Genomic DNA, 21516 nt, shown 5'->3' on the forward strand with positions numbered 1-21516 from the left:
ATTGTAGTTGGGATTGACTCCTTGATTTATCTTCCTGCTGCTTCATTATTGTTGTAAGGAAATGCAATAGATTTCTCTACATTGATTTTTTTAAACTGTGACTTTACTGAATTTGTGTAGTTCTAGCAATTTGGGGGGGGGACTCTTTTGGGTATTCTACATTAGGTATCATATCTTCTGTGAAGAGTGAATGTTTGACTTCTTCCTTGCCAATTTGGATGCCTTTTGTTTCTTTCTGTTGTCTGATTGCTGAGGCTAAGATTTCCATTATGATGTTAAATAACAGTGGTGAAAGTGGACATCCCTGTCTTGTTCCTGACCATAGAGGAAAATCTCTTTTTCCCTCATTGAGGATGATATTAGCTGTGGGGTTTTCATATATGGTCTTTATGATATTGAGGTGTATTCCTTCTATCCTTATTTCTGCTACTATTGAGAGGATCATACATTTTTTTATCCTTTTTTTTAAATTAATGTGGTGTGTCAAGTTGGTTAATTTGCAAATATTGATCCACCCTTGCTGCCCAGGAATAAATCCCACTTTCTCATGGTGAATTATTCTTTTAATATACTGTACGATTTGATTTGCTAGTATCTTGTTGAGAATTTTTGGATCTGTGTTCATCAGGGATATTGGCCTGCAATTCTCCTTTTTATTGGGGTCTTTGTCTGGTTTTGTAATCAAGGTAATGTTGGCCTTGTAGAATGTAGTTGGAATTTTTCCTTCCTTTTTTATTTTTTTTGAAACAGTTTGAGAAGAATAGGTATTAACTCTTCTTTAAACATCTGGTAGAATTCACCTGGGAAGACATCAGATCTTGGATTTTTTGTGGGACTTTTTGTCTTAGACTTTGTTGTTATTGTTGGGAGATTTTAAATTACTGATTCAATATATTTTCTGGTTATGGGTCTGTTCAAATTTTCTATTTCTTCCTGTTTCACATTTGGTAGCTTGTATATATTTTTTTAATTTATCCATTTCTTCCAGATTGCCCAGTTTGTTGGAATTTATTTTTTCATAATATTCCTCTTATAATTGTTTCTATTTCTCTGGTGTTGGTTGTCATCTCTACTCTCTCATTCATGATTTTATCTATTTTGGTCTTTTCTCTTTTCTTTCTGATAAGTCTGGTTAGGGGTTTATCAATTTTATTAATTCTCTCAAAAAACCAGCTCTTAATTTTTTTATCTGTTCTACTCTTTTTTCCTTGTTTCTTTGTTTCTGTATCATTTATTTCTACTCTTATCTTTATTATTTCCCTTCTGCTGTTTTCAGTCTTTATTTGCTGATCCTTTTCTATCTCCTTTAGTTGTATGATTAGGTACTGTATTTGAGACTTTTCTTGCTTCTTGAGGTAGGCCTGTATTACTATATACTTCCCTCTTATAATGGCCTTGCTGGATCCCAAATGTTTTGGATTGTCATGTTTTCATTTTCATTTGCTTCCATGTATTTTTTTACTTCTTTAGTTTCCTGGTTAACCCATTCATTTTTAGTAGGATGTTCTTTATCTTCCATATTTGTGTTCTTTCCAAATTTTTTCTTGTGGTTGACTTCTTTTTATAGCATTGTGGTCTGAAAATATGTGTGGTATAATCACAATCACTTTGTACTTGTCAAGGCCTGATTTATGACACAGTATGTGATCTATTCCAGAGAATGTTCATGTGCACTCAAAAAGAATGTGTATTTTTCTGCTTTAGGATGAAATGTTCTGAATATATCTGTGAAGTTCATCTGGTCTACTGTATCATTCAAAGCCATTGTTTCCCTGTTGATTTTCTGCTTGGATGATCTGTCCATTGCTATAAGTGGGGTGTTAAAGTCCCTACTGTTATTGCAATATTGTAAATGAGTTTCTTTATTTTTGTTATTAATTGATACTCATATTTGGGTACTCCCAAATTTGGGGTATAAATATTTACAATTGTTAGATCTTGTTGGATAGTCCCATTTATTTTGATATAGTGACCTTCTTCACCTCTTGTTAAAGTCTTTGGTTTAAAATCTAGTTTGTCTGATATGAGGATGGCTACTCTGTCTTTCTTTAGATTTCCATTTGCATGATAAATGGTTCTACATCTCCTCACATTCAGTCTGCAGGTGTCTTTAAGTTTACAATGAGTCTGTGGCAGGCAGTGTATAGATGGGTCTTTTTTTTTTATCCATTCTGATACCCTATGTCTTTTGATGAGAGGATTTAGTCCATTTACATTCAGAGTGATTATTAATAGATATGAATTTATCACCATTATATTGCCTGTATAGTCCATGTTTTGAGTTTTTCTCTTCCTTTCTAGTCTTTGTCACTTTGGTCTTTCTTTCCCACCCAAAGAGCCCCCTTTAATATTTCTTGCAGGGCTGGTTTAGTGGTCATGAACTCTTTTAGTTTTTGTTTGTCTGGGAAACTCTATATCTCCTCTTCTGAATGAATGCCTTGCTTCATAAATTGTCTTGACTCTATATTTTCCCCAATCAGCTCTTTGAATATATCATGACACTCTCTTCTGACCTATCAAGTTTCTGTGGAGAGATATGGTGCAAACCTTTTTTGTCTTCCTTTGAAGGTTAAGGGCATTTCTCTCCCCTTGCTGTTTCAGGATTTTTTCCCTTACCTTTGTATTTTGCAAATTTTACTACAATATGTCTTGGTTGGCTGTCTTTATTGCTTTAATGTACATTCATACCTCCTTGGATCCTTGGATTTTGATTTTTTTTCCTTCCCCAAATTAAGGAAGTTTTCAGGTATAATTTGCTCAAATAAACCTTCTGACCCCATTTCCCCTAATCTTCTGGGACTCCTATGATGCAAATGTTATACTTTATGGAGTCATTGGAGTTCTGTAAGTCTACATTTGTGGTCCAACATTTTTCTTTCCCTCTTCTTGTCAGCCTCATTATTTTCCATATTTTTTCTTCTATATCACTCATTCATTCCTCTGCTTCACCCATCATTATTATTAGTACATCCTGTCTGTATTTTATCTCAGTTAAAGCAATTTTTATTTTGTTCTGACTAGTTTTTTGTTCTTTTATCTCTGCAGTAAGGACCTCCCTAGTGTTCTCTCTGCTTTTCTCAAGTCCAGCTAGTATCATTATATTTGTTGCTTTAAATTATGTATCAGGAATATTATTTATATCTGTTTTCATTATATCTCTAATTGTGATCACTTCCTATTCTTTCTTTTGGGATGAATTCCTCTGTCTTGGCATTTTGCCTAGATATCTTTCTTCTGTGTGTTAGGAAAGACTGTTATGTTTCCTGCTCCTGAAAATCATGTTTATATTAAGAAGATGTCATATACTGCCCAGGGCCTGATGATTCAGGAAATTTTTTTGGTGTATATTACATGCACTCTGCTGTTGTGTTTTGGCTGCTCTTTTCCTCAGATCAGTGCTTTGCAGTTCCTTCTTGCCTAAAGTGGGGAGTGTTTTGACTTTGTCCAGTGTGTGGCAAGTTTTAAATAGGTTTGTTTTTCATTTGCTTGTTAGGAAAGTATAGATCCTGTTTCCTCTAGAGCTGCAGCTTTGCAGCACTCTATGATCAGATTTGGTGTGTGGGGGGGAGGTACCTTCTGTGCTGGTTCTCAGGCCAACTTGCACTAGTAAAAATGCACCTGCATGGCACAGTGGGGTAGGACTTGGTGTATGTGGCTCCTGCCTTCACTGGGGGTGCTCTTTTCTTCTCTGAAATCTGTGGTGATGGGAATGGGGGGAATGGTGTCACTCTGCTCTTTCATCACTGGAGAGGGGAGTTCACACATACTATTTTGCAGGAAGTCCTCACAGAATGAACACACTTCCCCCTTTTGTCCCAGCCTGCCATCAGAACTTTGTCTTCACCTTGTCTGTGTCTGAACTGATTGCCTGCCTGGTGGCACAGTGCTCCTTTGTTTTTACCTAGGTGCACAGCTGAGATTCAAAACTCCAGATTTTAGGGACCCAGGATGGCACAGACTCACACTGATCCACACTGTCTGCTGCTAGGCCTCTGCCCTCCTTCTTCACAGGAGCAATGCTAAGCTTGTCAGGCATGACCCCAGAGATGGCATGGACTTCTAAAACTTTAGACTTTGAGCTCTGTTGCTTGTAAAAAGTTGTGATAATCAGCCCTCTCTTTTTCTCTGTCAGTGGTTTTGGGGAAGTATCTTTCTTGTGCAATCCCCTGCATGATTGTTTTTTCCTCTTTCTCTACTTTCCCCATGGTCAGGGCTTCTTCCCCTCCATAGTGTTCACAATTCTTTTCTCCCACAAATCAACTCTCTGAAGCTCCTACCTTCCATAATATGGCCATTTTTCAACTTCTAGATGTGCAGTTTGTTCTCTCAGTCATTAGAGTGATTTCTTGGGTGTTCAGAATGGTTTGATATTTGTGTAGCTGTATTTGAGGGGTGAGGCCAGCATAGGGTCCCCTACTACTCCACCATCTTAACACTTTTCTTCATTTTTTCAAGATTGATTTGGGTATTTGCAATTCTTTGTGGTCCAACACAGATGTTACTATCATTTGTCCTAGTTCTGTGAAAAATGTTGGCATTTTGATAGAGATGCATTAAACCTGTAGATTGCTTTGGGTAGTATGGACATTTTAACCATATCTGTCTTCCAGTACATGAGCATGTAATATCTTTCCATATTTGGTGTCATTTTTCTTTTCTTTTTTAAAGATTTTATTTATTTATTTGATGGAGAGAAAGACAGCCAGTGAGAGAGGGAACACAAACAGAGGAAGTGGGAGAGGAAGAAGCAGGCTCCCAGTGGAGGAGCCTGACATGGGGCTTGATCCCAGGAACCTGGGATCATGCCCTGAGCCAAAGGCAGACGCCTAATGACTGAGCCACCCAGGCACCCCAGCATTACAGTTTTTTGATTTATGGCTACCATAAAGTTCATATATAACATTTTACACATTTAACAGTCAACACGAAGTTGATGGTCCCTTAAATTTGAACCCATTCTAAAGGCACTAAATTTTTACTCTCCCTGTTTTATGTGTATGATGTCATATTTTACATCTTTTTATTACATGTTTCTCTTGACTGATTTTTATAGATATAATTTATTTTACTGCTTTTGTTTTAACTTCCATATTGGTTTATAAGTGATTAATCAACTACTTTTATTATGTTTGTATTTTTCTGTGAATCTTTTTTTCCTTTCATACTTTTCTTACTCCTGATTATATCCTTTTCTTTCCACTCAAAGAAGTCTCTTTAACATTTATTGTAAGACTGGATTAATGTGATTAACTCCTTTAACTTTTGTTTGTCTGAGAAATTCTTTTCTCTCCTATTCTGGTCGATAATATTTCCAGGCACAATATTCTTGGTTGCAGGTTTTTGTTTTGCTTTGTTTTGTTTTTTCCTTTCAGTACTTTGAATATAACCCTCTACTTTCTGCCCTGCAATATTTCTACTGAAAAAAAATGAGCTTATAGCACTCTGAGGTTTCCTTTGTATGTAACTGTTTTCTTTTTTTCTTACTGCCTTTAAAATTCTCTTTTTATCACTACTTTTTGCCATTTTAATTTTTGTGTTTTTTGGTGTGTAATTCTTGGGTTGATTTTGGCGGGGGGCTATCTGTGTCTCCTCAATCTGGATATCTGTTTCCTTTTTCAGATTAGGGACATTTTAAGCTATTATTTCTTCAAATAAATTCCCCACCTCCTTTTCTCTGTCATCTCCTTCTGGGATCCCTATGATGCAACTGCTATTATGGTTGATGGTCTCACTGAGTTCCCTTAACCTATTTTCATTTTTTTATCATTCTTTCTGCTGTTCAGCTTGGTTGTTTTCCATTACTCTGTCTTCTAGCCCACTGAACCATTCTTCTGCCTCCTCCAACCTCTCCTGATTCCCTCTCATTTATTTTTAATTTCAGTTACTGAGTTCTTCATCTCTGATTTTTTAAAATATTTTCTTTGTTGAAGGTCTCACTGAGATTATGACTACTATAAGTGATAAATTTGAATTCTTTATCAGATATATTGCTTATCTCCATTTCATTGAGCTCTTTTTGTGTGTGTGGGGGCATATTCCTCTGTTTCATTTTGGCTAAATTTCTGTGTTTGTGTCTATATATTAGGAAAGTCAGTAGCATCTCCTGATCTTGAAAGTAGTGGCTTTTTTATTAAAGTAGGCTCCACACCCATAATGGAGGCTACCATGTGATCTGAACTCACGACCTCAAGATCAAGACCTGAGCTGAGATCAAGGGCCAGATGTTCAACTGACTGAGCCACACTAGTTCCCCTTGAGAGTAGTGGCTTTATGAAGAAGAGGTCCTGTTGTGCTCTGTAGTGTAATGTCCCTTGTTCAAAAGGACCAGGCATTTCAGAGGTGTCTTCTATTTGGGTGTCATGCACCCTACTGTTGTTGCTGAGAAATGTTTGCCTTCAGTCCAGTTAGGTGCAATGTCCCATACTGTATGGTGTAGGCAGTGTTTAATTCTTGGGTTGTTAAGAGGCTAACGGAGCAACCCTGAACTTGTAGTTTGGTTGTGTCAGCAGTCGAGGCTTTTGTTGGTGGATAGGGCCATCTTTCAGATCAAATGCCTGCCCCCAGTCTTTCTGCTAGAGCTTCAGATGCACTGATTAGAAGGACACTCTCTCTTCACTGCCAGTTATAAGGTTTAGCTGTTGGGACTGTGAGTGCACTGGTGTGTGTGGTTATCTTACCTTCTCCCAGTCCAGGAGTCATTTTGGAGTGGTGCTGGTCCCTGCTGGGGATTCTTGCAAGATGTGTTGTAGCAGGAGCCACTTTGGAGAATACCAGCTAAATGCAGCATGTTAGAAGGGGGAATCTACAGGAAAATCTCTAGGCAGAATGAATGGTATTAGCAAGATAAGTGGATATTGTTCATGCTTGTTCCTGCAAATGTCTGGCTATCTAGGCTGGGGGAAGGAGGGAATGTTGCCTGCTAACTCTTTGGATTTGTCTCTTGTTGGAGTCTCCTAAAAGTCCCTGTCCTTCTAATTCACATGCTAAGATTAGTAAATAAACATTCATGTATACTCCAGGCACTTTTCAAACTGTTGCTTCTATACTGTATAGAATAGTGCTGAGTTATTTGTTACACTGTCTCATTAAAGGTGGGGACTCAATTTCCTATTCCCTCTGGCTCTTTCAGAGCTAAGCCTGTTGATTTTTTTTTCTCTAATTTTTTATTTGAATTCCTGTTAGTTAGCATACAGTTTAATATTAATTTCAGGTGTAGAATTTAGTGATTCATCACTTACGTACAACATCCAGTGCTCATCACAAATGCCCTCCTTAATACCCATCACCCATTTAACCCATCCCACCACCCACTTCCCCTGTAGTAAGTATCAGTTTGTTCTCTATAGTTTAGAGTCTGTTTGTTGGTTTGCCTCTTTTTTCCCACTACGTTCATTGTTTTGTTTCTGAAATTCCATTTATGAGTGAAATCATATGGTATTTGTCTTTCTTTTTTTAAGTTTTTATTTATTTGTCATAGAGAGAGAGCATAAGCAGGGGGAATGGCAGGAAGAGGGAGAAGCAGGCTCCTTTCTGAGCAAGGAACCCAATGTGGACTCATTCCCAGGATCTTGAGATCATGACCCGAGCCAAAGACAGACACTTAACTGACTGAGTTACCCAGTCATCCCAGTGTTTGTATTTTTCTGACTGAATTATTTCACATAGCATAATACTTTCTAACTTCATCCATGTTATCGCAAATCCAAGAGTTCATTCTTTTTATGACTATATAATATTCCATTATGTATAGCTATATATACACACCATATCTTCTCTATCCATTTATCAGTCAATGGACATTTGGGTTGTTTCCATAATTTGGCTATTGTTGATAATGCTGCTATAAACATTGAGGTGCATGTATCCCTTTGAGTCAGTATTTTAGTATCCTTTGCCTAAATACCTAGTACTGTAATTGTTGGATCATAGCATAGTTATACCTCCATATTTGTGTGGCCTAATATATAACCTAATGGCATTAAAGAATTATTTGGTAATTGTTTTTTCTTCTTTCTCCAGAAAATAGTTCACAGCAGAGCAATGCAATTTTTAAATTGTAGACCTTTAAAATGCAAGAAAAAAGTGAATTCTCAATATATTTATTCATTGACTAATATATTTAAAAAGTTTTTCCTAATCTTGAGACTTGAGGCTTTAAAAAAGTTTCTACTCCAAATTTTTGCATGGAGTAGTTATAAGGATTAGGGTACATTTATAAAAACTGACTCTAATGAGGGTGGTGGCATCCAACTGTAATCTGGAATTGTGCTTTTATTTGTACTGAAACTTCTACATCTGGCAAAGCCCTTATACTGGAATATCACAAACTTTGTAGGGTTGTAATTTCTGTAGATAAGAAAATGGGCATCATATAGACACACATTGTTGACAATGTACCCTGTCACAGCAGTAGCTCTTTGGCACAACAAATGGCAACAGAATTACCTTTGTACTACCCAACTGAGGGATATAATTTATCTAGCCTGAAAACTGTTGTGATAGGTAATACATTCAGTGCTGCACATGTTCTGTATTCAAACACAAGTTATATGTTCACTAAAGATAATTTTAACAATGAAACTCTGTTGTTACTTTGACAAATCATGAGGTTTTGTTTTGTGGCAAAATATCATTATGCACTACAATCACAATGACTAAAAAAAATTGGAATAGCATTAACTTGATGGATAGTAGAGGGGAAGAGCCTCAGCTTTGTTAGCTGAAAGCAGCTAAGTTAAACAATTTCCTTAAATTATTCTACACAATGTTTGATTTAATGTATTTGATACCTTGTTTATGATATGGCTAACATTTTAAGCAGTTTCTTGCATTCAGTTGATCAGTCACTTGATCAAATAAAATTATGACCAATTTCTTTTAATACCATGTAGTGTTTATACAGGAAAAGTAACTTTTAGATTATGTTCTGAGGTCCATATATGTTTATGACAGCTGCTTTTAGAGTTCCTTGGTACTTCGGAATCTAGACATATTTGGCTTGAATCCTTGCAGTCATTTTCCTTATTAATGATCAAGTTCTTCTGTAAGATTTTTATGAAATACCTAAGGGCTGTAAAAATCTATGAACACCTTATCAAATGAAATTATTTCATGGTGAAGTCTCTACTAATACTCTGTGTTAATTTGGAAGTAGAGCTTGTCCTCTTCTTGGATTCTCCTTCTCTCTCTTTCTCTAACACACACACACCTGACATCATTCAAACATGACATCATTGTCCTTTTGTTTAGTAAACTACTTAATATGTGGTTGTTAAAAAAGATTTAGAGGATTTTTAACATCACCTCAGATGTTTCTATTAGAAGTCTATCACTTCATAATTTTGTATGCTACTCTAATTTAATAAAATATTCTGGTTGTGTAATTTTAATTTTAGATTCTTATTAATATTCTCAATGTTTCATTAAGTATATTGCACAGAAGTTAATGATAAATTAATGATAATGAAAATTCAGAAAACAAAATATTTTTAAGGGAAGATAATTAAAGTTTCTATCATGACATATAATTAATAATAATGTTCATATAAGGGCTTTATATTTAATTTACATTAGCATGCACAAAGGATAGTTTTATTATTTGATATATTTAATAAAATTTATCATTGATTTTAATAAATTCATATTCTTTTTTTATATCACATCTTCAATAGCTAAGGGGAAAACTTTAGGATTATTTAGGCTAACTTTGTAATAAAAAGGGAAAAACATTTACATTTTCTAAAGGATAGTAATTATAACAACTAAAAACAATACATCGTAAAAATGTATCACACTACATTGTGAGCCAGAATTTTAGTATCTGAAATCTCCTTTATATACATATATGAGTAAATATCCCATAAAAAGCAGTCCCTCTAAAAGCAGCTGTCATAAACATATATGGACCTCATCAGTATAACAAGGAATTGTAGGTAAAAAAAACTTTATAATATCTAGTAGAAAAACATTGGTCACCCATCGTTATTGTCTTTTTCACATAATAGAGTAAAAACTTACAAGCTCCAACTGTCAACAGTATCATTGTTCTAAAATATGTTTATAACACTTCCAATTTGCATTTTATAGACAGCATTAAGAGCTATTCATAATTAGTCTTACAGACTCTCCAACTTGGCATTCTGCCTATACATGTGATAGCAAAAACTATATTGTGAAAGGGCATAGTTGGCCTCATGATTTCATCTTTAATGGTTTCTTCCAGTAAATGTTATCTTTCCTTTAAAATTGATCTTGGATTTGCTATTTATGATTTTTGAAGTCCTTTTAGATTATGTTTTAGGGTGTACCAATTCTTGAGGTTCGAAAACCACCAAGCAATCATCCATAACTAGTTTTAAAGTTGACTATAATTAAATTATATATCTTCTTATGTGAAAGACCACATTATTTGATCTAGCAATTTTTTTTTACTCACTCTAAAATATATGACTGTTTTCTAACATTCTGGGAGTCAGAGGCTAAATCCATACTTACCTTGTTCTTAATATCCTTATTTTAGCATAATGAACTAAAAAAACCAAAAGGTGTAGCACATATTTTTAATGATAAACACATAAATGAAGAAGCATTCTTCAGGAAAAAAAATGATACACGTGTCTGGGTCCTTAAAATATGACAGATAAAATATCCATAACAGGTAATATAAATCAACTGTAAGTATTAGGAAATATTTGAAAACCAAAAATAGATGCTTTAAGGAAGTGACTTAAAGGAAAATTACTGGAATTGTTTAACCATGGTATATAAAGTACACCTTTGCTGGCTGGAGAGATTAGTATATAGATTTAATATATTTGTCTTAGTCTTCACTGAATCAAATATCCAGGAGAATTTCACTCCCTTGTTATCTTTTCAAAGAGATGGACTACACATATTAGAACACATTCCTTCTATATCCCCCTGAATCCACATATACTTTAGAAATGTCAACAAACTTTAGTCTTTCAAAAATAGCAGTTTGGGAATATGGGCCTGTTTCTTTCATGGTAAAATGCAAAATTATAATATCCAGAGTAATAGCTGTGATTATCATTTTTTTAATTTTTTATGTTTTTTTTTAAAGATTTTATTTATTTATTCAACAGAGATAGAGACAGCCAGCGAGAGAAGGAACACAAGCAGGGAGAGTGGGAGAGGAAGAAGCAGGCTCATAGCAGAAGAGCCTGATGTGGGGCTCGATCCCGGATCGCCGGGATCACGCCCTGAGCTGAAGGCAGATGCTTAACCGCTGTGCCACCCAGGCGCCCCTAATTTTTTATGTTTTAATTTTTCATTATGTTAGTCACCATACAGTACATCCTTAGTTTTTGATGTAGTGTTCCATGATTCATTGTTTGCGTATAACACCCAGTGCTCCATGCAATATGTGCCTTCCTTAATACCCATCACACTGGCCTATCCCAATCACCCACCCCTCTCCCCTCTGAAGCCCTCAGTTTGTTTCCCAGAGTCCATAGTCTTTCGTGGTTCATCCCCTCTCCTGTTTACCCCCCTTCATTCTTCCCTTCCTTCTCCTACCGATCTCCCTGCTATTTCTTATGGTCCATAAATGAGTGAAACCATATGATAATTGTCTTTCATGAAGCTACCCTATGACCCAGCAATTGCACTACTGGGTATTTACCCCAAAGATACAGATGTAGTGAAGAGAAGGGCCATATGCACCCCAATGTTCATAGCAGCATTGTCCACAATAGCTAAATTGTGGAAGGAGCTGAGATGCCCTTCAACAGATGAATGGATAAAGAAGATGTGGTCCATATATAAAATGGAATATTACTCAGCCATCAGAAAGAACGATTACACAACATTTGCAGCAACATGGACGGGACTGAAGGAGATCATGCTAAGTGAAAAGAGTCAGCAGAGAAAGACAATTATCATATGGTTTCACTCATTTATAATTGTGATTATCATTTCTTAAAATATTTAAAGAAGGTAAAGTTTGTGTATTGAAAATTTCCAGTAGATAGCAATATAAAAAATCAGGCCAAGAAGTAGAACATGATCTATTTCACATCAGGGCAGGAGCAGTAACTGGAGCTAGAGTCTAATTTCTAACCTCATATTCCTCGTGTTTAGCTCCCTAAAATCAGAGAAGCTAAATTACAGCTTTCTGGAGAAATAGCCTTCTGTTCTTATTGAAATCTGCCTGTACTTGAGGCGTGGAAATATATATCTCTACAGGACAGTAGAATTATTTCCAAGTGGGAGCTGCCTGAGGTTTTTGTCATTCCCACCTCCACCTTTACCAATCCAAAAATTTAATAAACATAAATCTTTAAAAAAATTGATTGTTTTTCTTTTATTTTTTCCTTATTTTTAAAGTTATCTTTCTCTAGTTTTGTTTCTTCTGGGGAATTTTTGATCAGTTTTTCTGCCTTATTTTTATTATTTTTGCTTTTTTCTTCTGATGCTAAGAATTAAAAAGGATGAAAAAATTTTCTCAGTTCCCATCCAAGATGGTAACATAAGAAGACTCTGAACCCATTTCTCCCATGGAACACCCAAATCACACCTACTTATAGAGCAATTCCTCCTGAAGAAAAACTGGTTTTATTGAACATCTTCTCTGCAACAAAAGGGTGAACTTCAAAGAAAACAAGAAGATAGAGATGTGGTAACAAAGGGCTACTTCATTCCTGACACTGTGAACTACAGGGGGAGGGATAGTACTGAGGGACCCAGAGAAGATTCATCTGTCCCTGGGCACAGAAAAAAAATCATTTAAAAAAGCAACTAGTTTATAAAAGAGCCAGCCCCAGAAATTTACCAAATGGTGGAAGAGCTGCTGGAACTCTCTCTGGGTCAGAGGGAGTGGAAAGCCACATGATTTATACTTCCCCTCAATCTTGAAAGTGCAGACCAGAGCAAGGTCCAGTACCATAGTCACCTTGCTACTTCAGCAAGCCTCAGGTCCCCTAACCCACACCAATACCAGACATGCTGCAGCACAGAAAAAAAACAACAAAAAAAAATCCCTTGTCTAAAAGAGCAACTAGCATATAAAAGATCTAGTTTTAGAACTCCACAAAATGACAAGGGAACTACTGGAATGCTCTCTTGGAAGGAGGGAGTGATGGACATGGTTTATGCTCCCCTTCCGACTTAAAAATGTAGACCAGTGCACAGTCCTGGTGCCCTAACCGGTCTGCCACCTCAGTGAGCCCTGGATCCCTAGCCCACACTAGCCCCAGTGATCCCACCAAGGTGGCCACAGGGAGGTGCACACCAAGATACTTCTGGTTAACATTCATTATAGTTCCTGCCTTTGTACCTGAAAGTATGAAGCCCTCCAAAACATTCCACGCTTATACCCCTTTGGCATCAGGCTGGTTGCTAGAGCATCCCAGCACTAAATACTCTTGTACCTTCCAGGCTGATGTTTGCTTCAGACCCAGCTACCCCACCAGGGAGCGCCCTATGTAGAACTCCCCAGAACCACAGAGCCACAGATTCAGTCACCCAGCCAGGGGACCCACTATACTGAACACCCTGGGAGACCCTGGTTTGCAACCACGTCATCTTCAGCTGTCTTGCCAGGACATATTTGCACAGAGAACCCAGAGACCACACTGGCCCATGTCCACCTTATATTTAGCTGTCTTGCCAGGAATCCTCCTGCACAGAGTGCCTTAGGACCCCCTGGTCTGTAACCCACCTTGGCTCCAGTCACCCCTTTAGGTTACCTTCTATGTGGAGAGTCTTGGAACACTCCAGTTTATACACACTTCAGCTTTAGCTATCCTGCTCAGATTCCTTCTGTGTGTAGAGTCATGGGACATTTCAGCTTGCACCTATTTCAGTTTCGGTTATCCTTCTAGGGAGAGTCCAGGGATCTCCTGGCTCACACACTACCTCAGTGCCAGCTACCCCACTAGGGATCTCCCTCCATAGAGTGCCCTGGAGTAACCCAGCTTGTACCCACCTCAGCTTCAGCTATCCTGCCAGGGTGCCCTCAGCACATAGAACCCCAGGACATCTCAGTCTTTGTCCACTTCAGCTTTGGCTGTGATGCCAAGGTGTTCACTTCAAGAAAAGCCACAGGATCCCCCAGCTTGTACCCACATTAGCTTCAGTTGTCCTGCCAGGGTGTTCTCTGTGTGGAGAGACCCAGAACCCCCCAACCTGCACACCACCTTAGCTCCAGCTACTCTGCTAAGGCAACCCTATCAGGGAGCACCCTAAGATCCCCCAGCTTGCACTCAGTTGAACTTTAGCTGTCCTACTAGGGTACCCTTAGAATGAAGAACCACAGGCCCTCCTAGCCCGTCCTAGCCTGCACCTACTTTAATTTTAACTGTCCTGCCAGGGTGCCTTCTGCATGGAAAACACTGAGACCTTCAAACCCACTCCCTGCCTTAGTTCTAGCTGCCCTGCCAGGGTACACTCTCCATTATAGTGTCTGGAAAACCCAGCTTACACCCACTTCAGCTTTAACTGTTCTGTCAAGCCACTTAATGTATGAAGAACTACATCAACTATGATCATTTAAGTTTTAGCTCTCCTTCCAGGGTACCCACTGTGGAAAGCCCCAGGATACCCAGCTCATGCCAGCTACAGCTCCAGCCAGCAAAAGTCACCAAGCACACAGAGTGTGCTATGTAGATAGGGGATGACCATACACAAAACCATTCATTCAAGTTTAGAAGAAGTAGCTGTTCCACCTAACCCATAGAAACAAACACAGAAAGTCAAGCAAAATTAGGAGACAAAGGAATATGTACCAAAAAAGCACAAAACCTCCAAAATACCTAGATGAAATAGAGATAAGCAATATGCCTGGTAAAGAATTTGAAGTAATGATTGTAATTATGGTCACCATGCAGGAGAAAAGACAAGAACTCAGTAAGATATTCAATAAAGAGATAGAGAATATATTAGTAGTGTTTCTATACGATAATAAAAAGTAGCAGAAATGAAATTAAGAAAACAATTTTCTTTACAATTGCCTCAAAAGGAATAAAATACCTAGGAATAAACTTCATCTAGAAGCTGAAAGATTGTATTCTTAAAACTATAAAACATTAATGAAAGGAACTGAAGACAGCACAAATGGAAAGGTATTCAGTTTTTGAATTCAAAATTATGATAGGAAGAATATTGTAAAAAACGTCTATAATACCCAAAGCAATCTACAGATTCAAAGCAATCCCTATTAAATACCAACAGCAGTTTTCACAGAACTAGCTCAAGTAATACTGAAATTTGTATGGGGACACAAAAGACCTTGAATCACCAGAGCAATCTTGGGAAAGAAGAACAAGGGTGGAGGTATCACAATTCTAGGTTTCAAGCTATACAACAAAGCTGTAGTAACCAAAACAGTATGGTACTGGCACAAAAAATAGACACATAGATCAATAGAACAGAATAGAGAGTTGAGAAATAAACCTGCACATATACGGTTAATTAATCTATGACAAAGGACATAAGGCCATACAATATGGTAAAGACAGTCTCTTCAACAAATGGTGCTGGGAAACTGGAATGCTACATGCAAAATAATGAAACTGGATCACTTTGTAGCACCATACACAAAAATAATCTCCAAATGGATTAAAGACCTAAATGTAAGACCTTAAACCATGAAAATCCTAGAAAAGAACACAGGTAGTGATTTGTTTAGCATTAGCCGTAATAACATTTTTTTTTTTAGATGTGTCTCCTAGGGCAAGGGAAACAAAAACAAAAATATAGAGACTACATCAAAATAAAAATCTTTTGTACCATGAAGGAAACCATCAACAAAACAATAAGGCAACCTACAGAATGAGAGAAGATATTTGTGAATGATATATCCAATAAGGAGTTAATATCCAAAATATATAAAGAACATAACACAACTCAACATCAAAAAATACCCTGATTAAAAAATGGGCAGGGGATCTGAATAGACGTTATTTTTCTAAAGAATATAGATGGCTAACATATCATAATAATAATAAAAAAAGAGTGCACAATGATACTGGGGACCAAGCCATGAAAAAAAAAAAAAGAATATAGATGCCTAACAGAAACATGAAAAGTTGTTCAACATCACTAATTATCATGGAAATGCAGATGAAAACCACATCAAGACATCACACTACATCTGTCAGAATGACAACAAAAAAAAAGAAAAGAAATATAAAAACAAAAATAACAAGTGTTGGTGAGGATGTGGAGAAAAAGGAAGCCTCATGCACTCTTGGTGGGGATGTAAATGGGTACAACCACTCTGAAAAACAGTAACAAAAAATTACAAATAGAAATACCATATGATCCAGTAATTTTACTATTGGGTATATACCCAACAAACATGAAAACACTAATTCAAAAAGATATATGCACACCTAGGTTTATTTCAGCATTATTTACAATAGCCAAGCTATGGAAGCAACCTAAATGTCTTTCAATAGACAAAGGGATACCGTAACAAAGAATAAGATCTTGTCACTTGCAACACATGGACAAAGATGGTATTATGTTAAGTAAAGTAAGACTGAGAAAGATAAATACCACATGATTTCACTCATATCTGGACTCTAAAAAGCAAAACAAATGAATAAACAAGCAAAAAGCAGAATTAGGCCTATAAATACAGAAAACAAACTGATGGTTACCAGAGGTAAGGGGCAATGGGCAAAAGGAGTAAGGGGGAATGGGAGTACAGACTTCCAGTTATGAAATAAGTCATGAAATAAAAGGCACCATATTAGGAATGTAATCAATGATGTTGTAATAGTATTGCATGGTAAAGGTTGGTAACTACAATTGTGATGAACATAACATATAGAGAAATTGAAGCACTATATTGTACACCTGAAACTAATGTAACATTATGTGTCAACTGTACTCAAATTTAAAAAATGTTTAAAAAATAATTTTGTATTTTATTCTAAGGACAATAAGCAGCAATTGAAATGTTAAATACATATTGTACACCTGAAACTAATGTAACATTATGTGTCAACTGTACTCAAATTTAAAAAATGTTTAAAAAATAATTTTGTATTTTATTCTAAGGACAATAAGCAGCAATTGAAATGTTAAATACATAAATAAATGTAGATATTTAACATTTAACATATTTAAATGTTAACATGTTTTATATTTAACATATATATATTACAACTATTTCCTGTTATGTTTGGGCCCCCCCAAATTCATATGTTGAAATTCATGTGTTGAAATCATACCAAAGGTGATAGTATTAGAGCTAAGGCTTTGGAAGGAGCTTAGGTCATAAGGGTGGAGCCCTCACGAATGGGGTGAATGCCCTTATAAAAGATGCTCCAAGGAGGTCTAGTCTCTTTAATCATACAAGGATCCAAAGTGCTGGCTATGAACCAAGAGGAGAACCCTCATAATAATGTGATCAAGTTGGTGTGTTGATATTGGACTCCCAGGCTCCAGAACTGTGAAAAATAAAATTGATGTTTAAGCCCTTCAAAAAACTCCTACATTGTTGGTGGGAATGCAAGTTGGTACAGCCACTCTGGAAAACAGTGTGGAGGTCCCTTAAAAAGTTAACAATTGAGCTACCCTATGACCCAGCCATTGCACTACTGGGTATTTACCCCAAAGATACAGACGTAGTGAAGAGAAGGGCCATATACACCCCAATGTTCATAGCAGCATTGTCCACAATAGCCAAATGGTGGAAGGAAACGAGATGCCCTTCAACAGATGACTGGATTAAGAAGTTGTGGTCCATATATACAATGGAATATTACTCAGCTATCAGAAAGAACGAGTTCTCAACATTTGCTGCAACATGGACGGCACTGGAGGAGATAATGCTAAGTGAAATAAGTCAAGCAGAGAAAGACAATTATCATATGATTTTTCTCATCTACGGAACATAAGAACTAGGAAGATCGGTAGGGGAAGAAAGGGATAAAGAAAGGGGGGGTAATCAGAAGGGGGAATGAAGCATGAGAGACTATGGACTCTGAGAAACAAACTAGGGGCCTCAGAGGGGAGGGGTGTGGGGGAATGGGATAGACTGGTGATGGGTAGTAAGGAGGGCACGTATTGTATGGTGCACTGGGTGTTATACGCAACTAATGAATCATTGAGCTTTACATCGGAAACCAGGGATGTACTGTATGGTGACTAACATAATATAATAAAAAAACATTAAAATAAAAAAAAACAAAATAAAAATAAATAAAAAAGTATTCTCTAAAACTAACTATACCGCAACTAACAGCAGAAAATTACCATGTAGAATTTTCCTATCTCTACTGCATACTTTGCACTAGTACACCAAATAAAATCACACCCTTATCTGTAACATGTTTATGAATTCACTGTATTTTGACCCTCTTGCTTACTCCCTGCAGAAATTAGCTACTCCTTAAGATTGTCAATAAACTATACAAAAGAAAACATAAAGTTGATATTTTCACAAAAACACCAACATTAAAATGAGGCCAGTGCTGTTATAGTCATCTTTTATAGAGCCTTTCTTTTCCATTATTCATTCTAATCAACAAGGTAAGTTAGAGAGAGGGAGAAAGATTGGTGATTTGGTATCTGTAGCAGTCCTAGGACCAAAAAGTCCATTTAGAAAAGCCAAAGCAAGGCTTCTGAAGATGTGTTAGCGCCCTGTCTAGTCTCAGGTGTGTTGGATTGATTGTCTAACGCTTTTAAACCTAGCAGGAAGTAGAAGTAGAGAAGATATCTCTACTTTACTGTTAATCATGATGACAAGTCCATTTGGAAACACTGAAGCATCTAGCAGAATTGAGTCCCAATAGCTAGGGATGGTTCTCCTAAAACTCCTAGAAAGAAAAAATGTCTCTATAAAAGGTAAAACTATGAATTAGTTGGGGGAACATAAATGGATCTACCACTGTAGACAAGGGACTGACTACTTGAATTTTTGGGGGGATGTTGGATATCATGGATTGGGCTCTTGCTTCTTCTGTAGCTCCAGTTCTGTAGCCTTTTGCACTGCTGCATCAACCAGCAGCTGGAAGCTGCTGAAATCCTTGTACTCCTCTGTTAACACAGGTTGGGGAGATGTCATAAGCAAGGGTTCACTAGTGGAAAGCTTGACCTTTTTTTTCGGCTGGGCCTTTGGGGTGAGCTTCTGACCTGGAGACAACTCTGAATCTAGCAGCTTCTCCCCTGACTTCTGGCCCATTGGAAGAAGGCTAAAGGGCAGGCACTGCATTTTGACTGGATCTCTGGGCCCTGACCTGGCCTGTATAGATGAATCTGTGCTCTGCTCATGGGTCACATCAGCTGCCTTGCCTTTTTGGTGGTACATGGTGATCTGGTTGGGGTCATTTCCATCCTGTTGAAGCATTTCTGGAAGAACACGTCTGCGGGCATTGATAAACCAGTTAGAGATCTGCAAGAAAGACAAATTAGTCTGCTTGGACAGCATTCGTTTCTCTGCTTCTGAAGGGTAGGCCTTAAACCGGTGTTCATACAGCCAATCTCGGAGGATCTTCACTGACTCAGTTGGCAAGTACCCTTTCTGCTTCCTCTTACCCTTTAGTGAGGCAAGAACTTTATCTGCACCAGTGTCACTATTCAATGTGACTGAGGTGCCTGGAGCCAGGCTTTGGTTCTCTGTTGGGCTTTCTTCAGTGGCTTCCATATTCATGAAGCCTGTCTTCACTATTTTGGGAATCAGGAATGGCTGAGTTATGGCTAATGTGGATCTGGAAGAGCCAGTGAAGAAGGCATGGTCCAGTCTCTAAGGAGAAGTCTCACCTTTTGCTTCCCAAGCACATAAACAGTGCTGATAACTGCTTTGAGCCAGTGGGCTTTGTGATGTCACATCCTTTCTGCCCTGTGTGCTGCCCCTCCCCCCCATTTCCTGGTTCCTCCTTTACTTGCTTTTTTCTCATAGATTCAAACACACTTGTTTTTACCTCATCAATTTAAAGCTCTCCAGACTTTTCTCTGCTGCTATCACCAGTTTCTACTAACTAATGAATTCTAATTCTGTTGATTAAATCTGGCTTTGCATAAGCCTCATTTTCTTCCTTTATGACTTTACTCTGATATGTTCTTCCTTCTTTTTCCTTATAATTGCATTATTGGCTCATCTACATATATCTGAAGCAACTTATCTATTAAATATTAACCTCAACAAAAGTAGAGTTTAAGTGGTGTATCCTTCCATATTTAAAGCTGATTTAAGAGTAATTTTTAACTAGACAGTTATTTTTGACACCCTGCCCCTTCGATTTTTCTTCATGGCCTTGAAATTTTCAGCTTTGACATGACTTCACTGTGCCACCAGGATCTTTATGTCTGTACTTTGGGCTCCGACATCCAGTTGTGATCATTCTCTTCAAGGCTTCAGTCAGAATTCAGGGGTCTTTTAAAAACCTGGAACAAGATAGGACTCAAGAAATAATGATCACAGACTTAAATTACTTAAATCTTTCTTGATAGTGTAAGTACATAGAGATTACCCTGGAATCAGATGAAAATAATTTGTAAATTGTACATTTTAATTTCAGATAGCTGAAAAAAAGAGTTGGTTCTTTTAAGAACACTATGATCCACTTAGAGGACAATCATGGACTCTTGACTTCTTAAGGATACTGTATGGTATTACTGATTGCTAATTTCAGAGATTTTTCTGGAGGAAACTCCAGGTCATCATCTTAAGTATCATATATTATCTACAGTTTCTATTTGGAAGGGCAATGTCATTTTACCCTTAAGAATTCTTAATTGGTGTCACTGGTCTGGACTTCAGAATGTTATCTACTGATCCTTTGGTTGTTGGTAACCTTACCATGCTGACCTTCATAGCTTAAAACTTATTGTAAGGGGGGGGGTCAATTGAAATACACAATCAAATCTAATGGTCATTTTAGCAAAGCTCCCAACAACCAGAGAGTACATATGTTGGCTCAAATCAGAGGTCTAATACTCTGTGAGTGCTACTATTTCCATCAGTCTTTTGGGTGACTAGAACACAAAAGATAATGTTTTCTATTCATAGTGGAAACTCATTTCTTATAATTATTTCCCATTGATACATGCATGGCCCGTGCTCACTGAAACTACTCTTGTCTGTCAGTAAGGATTCTAGTAACATATCCTCCATCATTTGTTGCTTCTATAGTCTCTTTGTATTTCTGGGATTCAGATTTCTGCTGAAGGATTGACAGAATTGTACATATTTAAATCACTGATTTATTCTAAATAACATGATCTAGGTTCTTAATTTTTAATGACTCCTTTATTAATCCTCCTTGAAAAGGAATATCATGGTGGTTCAAAATCATTGCTGAGTAATTGGGAGAATTTTTTCCCTTTAATCCCAGCTATAGAGACATAGAAAAATCTGGCAAGTAGGTGAATTTAGTAAGAAATCCTTTAGTATTGATCCCATAAAACATGGTTTTGTTTCATGATGTAACAATAGAAACACTGCATAAAACCTGCTTTACCTTTCTTTAAGTTTTTGAGGATGCAAAATATGAATTAAAAAGACACTTAAGCAATGATGTATTCTTTCCATCCACTTCTTTA

General features: G+C 37.1%; 1 protein-coding gene across 1 annotated transcript; it reads right to left on the reverse strand.

Moving 5' to 3' along the window:
* Window positions 1-18910: 18910 nt before the first annotated feature.
* Window positions 18911-19624, reverse strand: TGIF2LX (TGFB induced factor homeobox 2 like X-linked). Its single transcript, XM_045805092.2, has one exon. It carries the CDS (start codon window positions 19622-19624, stop codon window positions 18911-18913), a length of 714 nt encoding a protein of 237 aa, XP_045661048.2.
* Between the last annotated feature and the right edge of the window lie 1892 nt (window positions 19625-21516).

Source organism: Ursus americanus, chromosome X (assembly GCF_024610735.1).
Source record: "Ursus americanus isolate L20-20 chromosome X, mUrsAme1.1.p, whole genome shotgun sequence".
NCBI classification, from domain to species: domain Eukaryota; kingdom Metazoa; phylum Chordata; class Mammalia; order Carnivora; family Ursidae; genus Ursus; species Ursus americanus.

Bases quoted from the DNA above. Each gene is read 5' to 3' on its own strand.
- TGIF2LX (XM_045805092.2), bottom strand. From the start codon at position 19,624: ATGAATATGGAAGCCACTGAAGAAAGCCCAACAGAGAACCAAAGCCTG.